This window comes from Rhinopithecus bieti, unplaced genomic scaffold, assembly GCF_001698545.2.
Source record: "Rhinopithecus bieti isolate Rb0 unplaced genomic scaffold, ASM169854v2 scaffold_13352, whole genome shotgun sequence".
NCBI lineage: Eukaryota > Metazoa > Chordata > Mammalia > Primates > Cercopithecidae > Rhinopithecus > Rhinopithecus bieti.
The window spans coordinates 3,479,512-3,490,656 of record NW_016808026.1 but is presented as its reverse complement, the minus strand read 5'-3'; the positions used below and the strand labels follow the sequence as shown (position 1 = coordinate 3,490,656).

The following is an 11,145-nucleotide window of genomic DNA, read 5'->3' as shown; positions in this document are numbered from 1 at the left end:
CATAAGCTATTAAAAAGTACATTTTAAAAAACAATTCCTTACTAAATTGTTATTTAAAATAAGTTTAAAAGCATCAAAGCTAAATTATATGTAATAATATGAACATTGTGTATATATGATTTATGTGTTATTTACACATTTGTGTGGTATTTATATTCATAGTTTTATAATATATAAGCTTACATTTAATATTATATAAGTTATATATCACATAAGTTGGATATATTTATATTAAAATTTAAGTCTAAAAGCATTAAAGCTAAAATCATAATTTAGAAAAAAATTACAATTTATATATTTTATAAAAGATTTAAAACCTGTTTTATATATAACATATACTGTATGTGATAGATAGTAGTGCCTTTAAGTTAAAAATATATATATATATTCTATATATGCACAGAGAGACAGAAAAGAGAGGTTATGTTTGTGAATTGTTAAAGGATGTCATATGTGAGAGCAATTCCTGAAGCACAGGCAATATTTAACCTTTTCAAACTACTTTGATATTCCTAAAATTATTTTAATTTCTTGCATGTCTGCTATTACTTGTAATTAATGTCTATTTTCAGGTATACAGGCATACCAGTTCAAGATGCCAATTAATTATGTGACTATCATGATTCAAAAAGAGAAGTTTTTTAAAAAAGTTTTCACAATATTTTACAAATATTTACAAGCTTCCCGAAGCCCTATGAGAAATTAACTTCACTCTTCGACATATCTTAAGTGAAGAAAATTAACTAAACATCTCTAAAAAAATCTTACTTGACTAGAATTAGAAAGTCTTCTAAATTTCCTTTTCTTCAAAGACAAAAAATATAAAATTCTATAATATAAATAAAACTCCATAATATAAATTCTACATAATTATAATTTTATGAGGCAATGTTATGGGTTGACTGTCTCCCCCAAAATGATAATGCTAAAGCCCTAACCTCCAATATCTCAGAATATGACCTTATTTGGAAATAGGATTTTTCAGATGTAATCATTAATTTAAGCTAAGGTCATACATGAGTAGGGTGGGCCCTTAATCTGACTGTTTTCCTTATATAAAGAGGAGACCACCATGTGAAGACATACACACAGGAAGTAGATGGCCACTTGTCACAAGCAAGGCAGAAAGTGGTGACATATTTACAAGATAAGGAATGTCAATGACGCTTGGCAAACACCAGCTAGAAGCAGCAAGAAATGATTCTCCTCTACAAGTTTCAAACGGAGCATGGTCATACCAATAGTCTGAATTCAGACTTCCAGCCTCCAGAACTGTATGGTAATAAATTTCTTTTGTTGTAACCCACCCAGTTTATCACCCTTTGTTATGACAATACTAGGAAACTAATATAGGTAATTAAACATTTCTAAATCTTCTACATTTTATTTTTGCTTTGGCCAAGCAAAAATTTCATGCATTACTTCCACACAGTTCTTTACTACAAACTTGCTAGTTCCTACAAATTGTGACACATATATTTAATTTTACATCATACGTCTCAGTTATAGAGTACCTGCACTTGCTAGTAGTCATCATTTCATTACTTAGGCAGTATAAAAAGTAGTTAAGAACACAACACAGAATCTAGACCTTGACTGCCAGGTTTTCAATCTTAGTTCTACCACTTATTAACCACCATTCGTCTCTCTATGCCTTACTTTCCTCATTTTTTAAAATACAGATCATGAATATTATACCTACCTCATGGGGTTAAAGATTAATTAAAGGTATAAAGTAATTAAAATGTTATTAAAGTGTTAAAGATTAATTAAAATTCTGAAATGAACAGAGTAAATACATAGTAAGCACTCTTTAAGTAAAAAAAAAAAAATAGCCACTGTAGCAGTATAATCACAGCCTATCCTTCCTTAAAAAGGAAGATTTAATATGCCTACATTCTATTGCTATTTTATACGTTTTCCTCTTTCCTCCTTTAGGACTTCCTAGGCCTTCCCCAGAATCTCTTAATAGTATTTTTTTTCAAAATTATATTGTCTTATCACCATGTGTATCCAATTCAATCGTTATTAATATTCTATTTTATATTTTAGATTGATTGGAGTATTCTACGTGAAGTGCTTTATCTTAAACAGAATATGACTACCTGCATCCTTCAATAGAGTATATTAATATAAACATAAGTACTTTAAAATTATTTCATTTTCCATATTACTTAAAACATTCTTCTGNTTTCCTCTTTCCTCCTTTAGGACTTCCTAGGCCTTCCCCAGAATCTCTTAATAGTATTTTTTTTCAAAATTATATTGTCTTATCACCATGTGTATCCAATTCAATCGTTATTAATATTCTATTTTTATATTTTAGATTGATTGGAGTATTCTACGTGAAGTGCTTTATCTTAAACAGAATATGACTACCTGCATCCTTCAATAGAGTATATTAATATAAACATAAGTACTTTAAAATTATTTCATTTTTCCATATTACTTAAAACATTCTTCTGCTGAACTTCATCCTGAATATAACACATTAACAGTTTTAGCCTAAAATGGCATTAGTATAATGGGTGAACTTAAGGTACAAAACAGAAAAAACAAAGGTGTACAAAATAAAAGCAGGTTTCTATATTTATTCAAAAAATGAGAGATTTAAAGAATCTTAGGAAGATGATAGTGCAAAGTGGTAGCTATTACTACACTGACTTTTATAATGATTAAATGTTACTTAACTCTTTGGGTCCAGTTATTTATTGGGCAAGAGTAGTGTTTCCGAGTTATCATTTTCCAGCTATAAAGTAGTAATAAAAAATATGGGCTCCGAACCAAGCCTGTCTGGGTTAGAATCCTAGCTTAGCTACTAGCTGAGTGACCTTAAACACAAAATAGTTAACTTCTCTTCCTCTGTTTCCTCCTCTATAAAATGGATACAATACTTATTGGTCAGGTACTAGAAAAAAACAGATGGCACATCAAATTGAGCTTCTTTTTTTTTGAGACACAGTCTTCACTCTGTAGCCCAGCCTGAAAGGCAGTGGCGCAGCTCACTGCAACCCCTGACTCCTGGGTTCATGTGATTCTCCCACCTCAGCCTCCTGAGTAGCTGGAATTACAAGTGCCCGCCACCAGGCCCGGCTAATTTGTGTAATTTTAGTAAAGATGGGGTTTCACCATGTGGCTGGGCTAATCTTGAACTTCTGACCTCAAGTGATCTGCCAGCCTCAGCCTCCTGAAGTGCTGGGATTACTGGAGTGAGCCACCATGCCTGGTAGAAACTGAGTAATTTTAAGAGGATTTAATTATGGAACTATTTACAAAGGTGCATATAGTGTAAAAAACCCAGGGTGAATAATAACAGAAGACTCCTCTATCCCTAAAGAGGCAAGGGGGAGAAACAGATGCCTAAATTTAGAGATGGCTCTGTGGAAAGGGATGACAAAAGAGAAGATGAGATGCTGAAGAATGTGGTCACTCTGGAATAACCTTATAGGGCAGGAGCTAGGAGAATAAATATGTCCCCATCTTATTCTCTTTCCTTCCCTCTTATCTTCTGCAACTGCTCCAGAAAGACCGACACCAGCAGAAGCAAAACGGCAACAGAGTCCATTAATGCAGTCTACCGCCCAAAGGACACTAGAGAATACAGAGTAAGTCTGGAGGGACAAACACAGAAACCCAGGCCAAGTGCTTACCTCATAAAGCTGAGTTAAGGAATAAATGATAATACTTTTAAAGTGTTTAGAATTATACCTGTTGCAACACTAAATTTTAGCTATTTTTATGATTTTCACCATTATTTTGGTTCTATCTCCTTGTTTCTTCCTCCATATGTGAACAAAAAAAAGTGAAAAATAAAAAAAATCTGTTTTACTATGGAAATTCTCAAAATGCAATTTTTTAAGTGAAAATGAGTTACTAAAAAACCAATGAAAGTCTTTAAGCTGACAAAGCCAGAAACATATTTTTAGCCTCATAGTAAACTACTCCTAAGCTGGACATTCAAAAAATTTATCAGTAGTTGTTGGAAATATAAACTGACAATCTCTGGGAAAAACAAATAATAACAATACTAATAGACATTATTTTAATTAATGTAATGAAAATATAAACTGTATCTAATAAAACATAATATCCTTACTTCTAAGGGATTTATACAGCATGGGAGACATAAAACCCAGTAATTAGAATATAGAAATGTAGGCACTTGAGATAAGCAGAAAGTCATAGAAATATTATCTTGGAGTCTGGTAGCGAATATAATTCTAGGTAAAAAAAAAAAAATACAACTAAAATTTACATAATCACTGTTGTAAGAATTATTTCTAACTATTGCCCATAATCTCTTTGATGGCAGGTAAAGAGTATCATTCCATGTAAAGGGAAGTTTGCAAACTCTTCTCTTACCTCTTTTTTTTTTAAAAAAATATTTCCTATTTCAATGTTTTCAGGGAGCAGGTGGTGTTTGGTTACAAGAATAAGTTCTTTAGTAGTGATTTCTGAGATTTTGGTGCACCCATCACCTAAGCAGTGTACACTGTACCCAATGTGTAATCCTTTATTTCTCACTCTGCTCCCACCCTTTTCCTTGAGTCCCCAAAGTCACTGTATCATTCTTATGCCTTTGTATCCTCACAGCTTAGCTCCCACTTATGAGTGAGAACATACAATGTTCAGTTTTCCATTCCTGAGTTACTTCACTTAGAATAATAGTCTCCAATTCCATCCAGCTTGCTGCAAATGCCATTCTTTCATTCCTTTTTATGACTGAGTAGTATTCCACGGTATATATACACCACATTTTCTTTATCTACTTGTTGATTGATGGGCATTTGGGGTGGTTCCATATTTTTGCGATTGCAAATTATGTTGCTGTATATGCATGTGCAAATATCTTTTTCAACAATGACGTCTTACCCTCGGGGTAGATACCTAGTAGTGAGATTGCTGGATCAAATGGTAGATGTACTTTTAGGTCTTTAAGGAATCTCTTACCTCTTTTTTTTATCTATTCCAGGGACAAAGAATTTACTCATATCACTGGCCACATTAGAGGAAGTTTTTTGGTCCATCTTTGACAGTAGCTAAGTCACTGAGGATTAAAAGATCATTCACATAATTTTATCCTCTCCATCTCTCTCAGTCAAATGGCAAAAGTAAGAAGGGGCACATTTTCACACAGGTTGACATCTGGCCTTATTGCTCCCTTAACTTTCAACATTTTGTTTTGTTTGATCTTATACCTTCCAAGAAAGCCAGTAGACAGGCAGATTTAGGTTAAAGCTGAGGAACAGGAAGAGACCCCACAGGTTTCTAGTCAGGCATGATGCTACAGCTTAGATTTTCATAATTCTGCTTTAGGGTTTGAAACGCAGGCTAAATAAACCTAAGGCTACATAGTTACTTTGTCACTGCCCCTTATGAGGACATCTCTTTGTAAGTCCCATGAGAAAATGGCATGGCTATGTTCAAACAGGTACTGTGTCATTTGGTAAGTAATACCTACCACTAAAACCTGACTTCTATTCTTATCAATGATGACAACAAACGTAATATATTCCTTTCATGTGACTGCATTCTAAAGCATAGTATTGCCACAATTATATAAATAAGATATCCAACAAATAAATGAAAAATACCTCATTTCTCTCTCTCTCTCTCTCTCTCTCTCACACACACACACACACACACACACATGCACACATACAGAGGCAGAAAAAAGTTCCCGGGCAAGGATAAAAATAGTTATTAATAATATCATGCAATTTAGTCCATGAAAAAAGTGGTATACTAGAGCTTAGAAATAAACAATTATAGGCAAGTTAACATTAATAATTTGTTTTGTTACTAGTTTGCTTGCCATCTGGTATCTTAAGCTTTGAGTGCAAATTGAGACAAAGAAAAGGCTGTCTCCTAAAGTCAAGAGAACAACACAGAATAATCTCCCACAGGAATCTAGCCATTTAATGAAGAAATAGCCTTTTACATGTAAACAATAGCTGTTATGAAAACAGAAAATTATGATTAGTGTTAACAGTTAATTTATGCAGAAAGGCAAAGAAATATATAATTCCTTTCAGAAGATTTTAACCAAAATTATTAAATGAGGTTTAGTTCCCTGAAATTCATTTGTAAAATGTAAGTTATTAGAACACTCATTCTCTAGAAATGCTAAATTAATCTACTATGTTAATTCTTGGATGACTAAGATGATAAATTATTTTTTAAAAGGCAGTGTGTCAAAATTAAACTCACTTAAGAGTTGTAAGTACTATATACTCATTTATTTATAAATGAAATAAACATCAAATTGGACATGAACTTCCTCTACTGTGATAATGTCATGTTTGTTGGGTAAGATTCCTTTGTAAGTTAAATTATATATATTCTTTAAAAAATAAGAGTTGATGAATATTTTTGGCCCACTACCACCACTTACAAAGGTAAGTCAATTTAAGCTATATGGTTTCATAAGAATGTCTTATTTTAAAGCTGACATTTACAAACTTAGGTGAGAAAATAAAAGTAAATATTTCATTGTAACCATAGTCAAAAGTGGAAAGAAAAAAACAAGACAGTCAATGTAGACATGGTGAGATTTCTTCATAGCCATCTTTGCAAATCAGAGATACTTACAGTGGTCTTATCAAATTCAGCCTCAGATGATGTTGGTGACAGAGGACTTATGGGGCTTAGAGATGGAGAGCTCTCAACACTGGAGACATATTCAGGATCAGGAACATACAGAACCTGTAAGAAAACATTCACACAAAGATTTAGTTAAACTGAAGTGTTAATAATAGATGGTGTTCTATAAGCAAGCACTATTAACAATGACCTTGTTCTATAAGCAAGCACTATTAACAATTACCAATTAAATAGAAAAACATAAAATTTTCAAATTACAAGAATATAAAACATTTTAAAAAAGAATATTTAAAATCAATTTAGACACATTTGATAATATGTATGGCTGGAACAGGGTGGGGAAACATTAATTTTAATATACTATAGAGGTATTAATCCTAAAGAACAATTTGGCAATAGCTAGCAAAATTTAAAGTGAACATATCCTCTGATATAGTAACTTTACTTCTAAGAATTCACCCTATAGAAATACCTGCACATAAAGAAAAACAGATATGTACAAGCATATTTACTACAGCGGTATTAACCTTAGCAAAAGAGTAAAAATAGTGTAATGCTTATTGTGAGTAACTAAACAAGTATGATGTATCAATACAATGCAATACTATGCACGTGTGAAAAAGTCTGAACTAGAACTATGATTATAAAGAACACTTTCCAAGAATCAAAGTTAAATTAAAACACAACAACAACAACAAAAGTAGGCTAGACTGTTCCTGAAAGAAATGCAAACTGGCAACTCATTGCTTTTGGAAAAGAAATTGGAAGTTTGAGATGGAGGGATGCCTTACTTTGATAAAGTAATTTTTGATCATATGCATATATTGTTCTGAATATTTTAAAAGCTCTTTATATTTAAAAGAAAATTTACAATTATTTTCAATATGTATTAAAAAAGAAACTCATACAGACATAAAACAGTTACTTTTCTCTTATTTCGCCAATATGATTTGTTAAAAGCACATATAAAATTATTCTCAAATCTTCTATATTATTAACTACAGTACAATGTATACTTTCTGCCTTTCTGTTTAATGTTTCTAAACATCAGCACATTAAAAAAAAAGATACTACCTGTCCAGTAACAACTGCTCGGGAGAATAACTTATTTAATTGAACAAGTTCATTAGGTGTTGTATCAAATTTCAGGGCTATGCTATTCAAAGAATCCCTTGATTCAACCTGTTTATAAGAAAAAATAAATTATTTCAATGTTTAAAACAGAAAAACTAGACTACAATATTTAACGAGCATTAACATATCTAGGGACCAGCTTACATTTGATTAACAACGATCTTGTCATCTTTGAAAATAACTGGCAAGAAACCCACTGTGTTTTGCTAGCAAATGCTCTCAATCTATCACAATACAGAGTACAGGCTTCATCACAATACATTTACATGTAGGTCTCTACTTGAAGTAATTTCAAAATACAAAACATAATTTAAAAATCAAAAACAGATTATTTTCATTTTACAAAGGTTTTAAAATAATATACTATTCCTTTGAATAGTTTCTAAAATATTTATAACTTCTAGCAATCTACTAATTTCATTTTAGCAAAATACACCTGTATTAAACTCAAAATGTTACTTCTAATGATCTTTATGCATATATTATTATTGCACATATAAATTAGAAAATATTTGAACTAAAGTTGAGCAATTTAGTTCTGAATCATTTGTATGTTTCCATGGTCCTATGTGTAGAAATTATAAATAATGAGACTTTATCAATTACCCTAAAAGAAAATGTCATTTGGTCAATATAATATAACCACTTACAGTCCCCATTACACAAGGCATTAAGAGAGCTCTGAAGAAAACACAACTAAATGCAACTAAAAGTAGTTTTAGTGCACAAGGAATTTACAATCTAGTTGGAAACTAAGAAATAGAAGGTAATGCAAAAGATGAACAATTTAAAATGGAATAATGAATGCAATAGAAGTTTTGAGTATGAATAAAAGCATCATGTAATCCAAATTTTCCAGAAAAGACTACAGAAGATAAATGATTTAAAGCTGGATCTTGAAGAAGGGTTGGGAATTTGAAAAGCAGAGAGAAAGGAACGAACTTTCAAAGTGAAGATAACAGAACTGACATAGTTAAGAGACAGAAAAGTATATTTGTGGGATACTGTCCTCTTCCTCCTAAACCATCTAAAGTAGATTCATGAAGCACAAAGTTTTAGGAAGGTGATTACATGGAGTCAAGTTTCTAAAAAGGATAAAGAGGCATTTAGAGGTCAGACGTGGTGGGCCATGCCTGTAATTCCAGCATTTTGGGAGGCCGAGGTGGGTGGATTGCTTGAGCCCAGGAGTCCAAGACCAGCTTGGACAACATGGCAAAATCCCATCTTGACAAAAATTACAAAAATTAGTTGGGCGTGGTGCTGCATGCCTATAGTCCCAGCTACTCAGGAAGCTGAGGTGGGAGGATCACTCGAGCCTGGGAAGTTGAGGCTGCAGTGAGTTGTGATAGCACCACTGCACTCCAGCCTGGGTGACAAAGCAAGACCCTGTCTCCAAAAAACAAAAAAAAAGGCATTTAGAATTAGGTTATAGAAGACTTCAAAAGTCAGGAAAAGCAGGTGTGTGTGCATTTGTTTGTGTATGTAAAATAATAATATACATATTTTCCTTAACGGTTTTATAAAACCAAATTTATGCCAAATATTTGGGTTAATACAATAATAATCTAGTTCTGCCTACATCCTTCTATGCAAACTTCCCCATCTACACAATGTACTGATATAAAACCTATGTTACTGAAATATGATAATATATATAAAAGGTCTCTGTAAACAAATGATATTTTACAGTAACATCTGTAAGTTTACCAAGTACTTTCATATTAATAATCACACATTTTATTCTCACAGTGATTCTATTAAATGAGACAATGAAGGTAACAAAATAGCCCAAGTGGCATCTCATATTACTGGCATCAGAGCTAGAATTAATGGAACAAGAGAATGGATGCAGAAAAACAAAGATAAGGTTTAAAGTAATAAAAATGTAAAGAAAGAAATTAAGGTACAAAATTTCAACTAAGACTCAAGAAGACATTCATAGATTGAATGGAGTTGTGGTGACAGCAGCAGTAGTAGGTCAGGGAAGCAAATGTGAGTGAGCAAACTGATGCTGACTCTAAAGACTGCAACCTGAATAAATAACAAACTGAAAGGGAATGGAAATGAGAAAATCAGGAATTGTGGATGGGGGAAGAATTGGTAAGTGGTTTGTCATAATTTGCTTAGATGAAGTGATAGTAGGAAATGCAAGCAACTAGAAAGGTAGGCATAGAAAAAAAGTTTGGGTCTCACTCCACGTAGATTTTAAAGTTCTTAAGCATTCCAAGTAATAGAATGTCAATAGAAAAGCAAAAAGAAAGAAGGGACCACTCACATTGGGAATTAAGAGGAGGCAAACACCCAGCAAAGTAGACAGAAGATACAATCAAAATAATAGCAAGGTCAGTGAAGCATAATGATAGCAAAACGTAGTACAATTAGTTTCAATAATAAATTAGAGTTCTGGAGAAAGAAAATAGATAAAGGAGGAGAAAATGCAATCAAAGATAATTAACAAGAATTTTTCTAGAATTTATGAGTGACATGATTTCTTAGACTGAAGAAACACAATAAACATGGTAAAACATGTTTAAATCTAAATTTTCATATTGGCACTGCAGAATTGTAAAGACAAAGAAGAAATTTTAAAGGTTACCTATAAAAAACTTATTTGAACTTATTTTCTTAATTATGCAGAGAAGGTACAAACACACGCAATTTGAGTTTAAAATATGCTATGAGATTATCTTGATATTAGTAAATTTTATTTCATCCTAAATTATCTGATTCCTAATCTTTTAAAAATATTTAAAATCTCAAACTGTCTGCTACATACTAATAGTATATTAAAATAGAGTATAACTTAGAATTTTAATAATTTGTTCAATTTTAAAGATGCATAAAAAATAACTAAGATTCAAACCAAGACTGGACGGTTTCATAATGACACAAATGCTAAATTAATGTTTAAAATTGCTGTTCTCCTTAATACAGTTACGTTAGAAAAACACAAAATAACAAAATTAAGCTCAGTTAAAAGTGCTTTACAACACGTTAACATTATCGAAATAAACAATCTTTACATTCAATCAAATAAGCAGCATACCATACACCAAAGCTGATTTCTCACTCCAGTTTCCCAGAGTAACCAGAAATGTGAAAAGCCAGGTGACTGCAGGGAGATGTGAGGTTCATTTCAAGAGTACGGAAAAAAAAAAAAAAAAAGCTCAATTTTTAGAGCTAAAGGCAGTTAGCTATAAATAAATACAAATGATTTAATGTGGAAGGTTACACTGGAAGACTAACATCAACTTGTCTTTTATATATCCCATCTGCCATTATAATTATCACTAGCACTGCTGGGAATATAATGAAGATCACATTTCTGAAAAGATAAATATTTTCCTAAAACCCTAACCTAATAAAAATTATTGGCCCACGGGAACTCTCTCAGTAAATTATCATCTA

At 32.0% G+C, this 11,145-nt stretch overlaps 1 protein-coding gene across 1 annotated transcript in view; it reads right to left on the bottom strand.

Annotated features, from left to right (window-relative positions):
* LOC108537578 (oxidation resistance protein 1-like) overlaps positions 1-11,145 on the bottom strand; it is a 96,304-nt gene that overhangs the window by 66,028 nt on the left and 19,131 nt on the right. The window contains exons 3-5 of the mRNA XM_017885162.1: positions 10,784-10,849; positions 7,678-7,785; positions 6,592-6,705 (exon numbers count right to left, since the gene is read on the bottom strand). Of these exons, the coding sequence (XP_017740651.1) occupies positions 6,592-6,705; positions 7,678-7,785; positions 10,784-10,849 (288 nt within the window). The remainder of the gene's footprint in view (positions 1-6,591; positions 6,706-7,677; positions 7,786-10,783; positions 10,850-11,145) is intronic.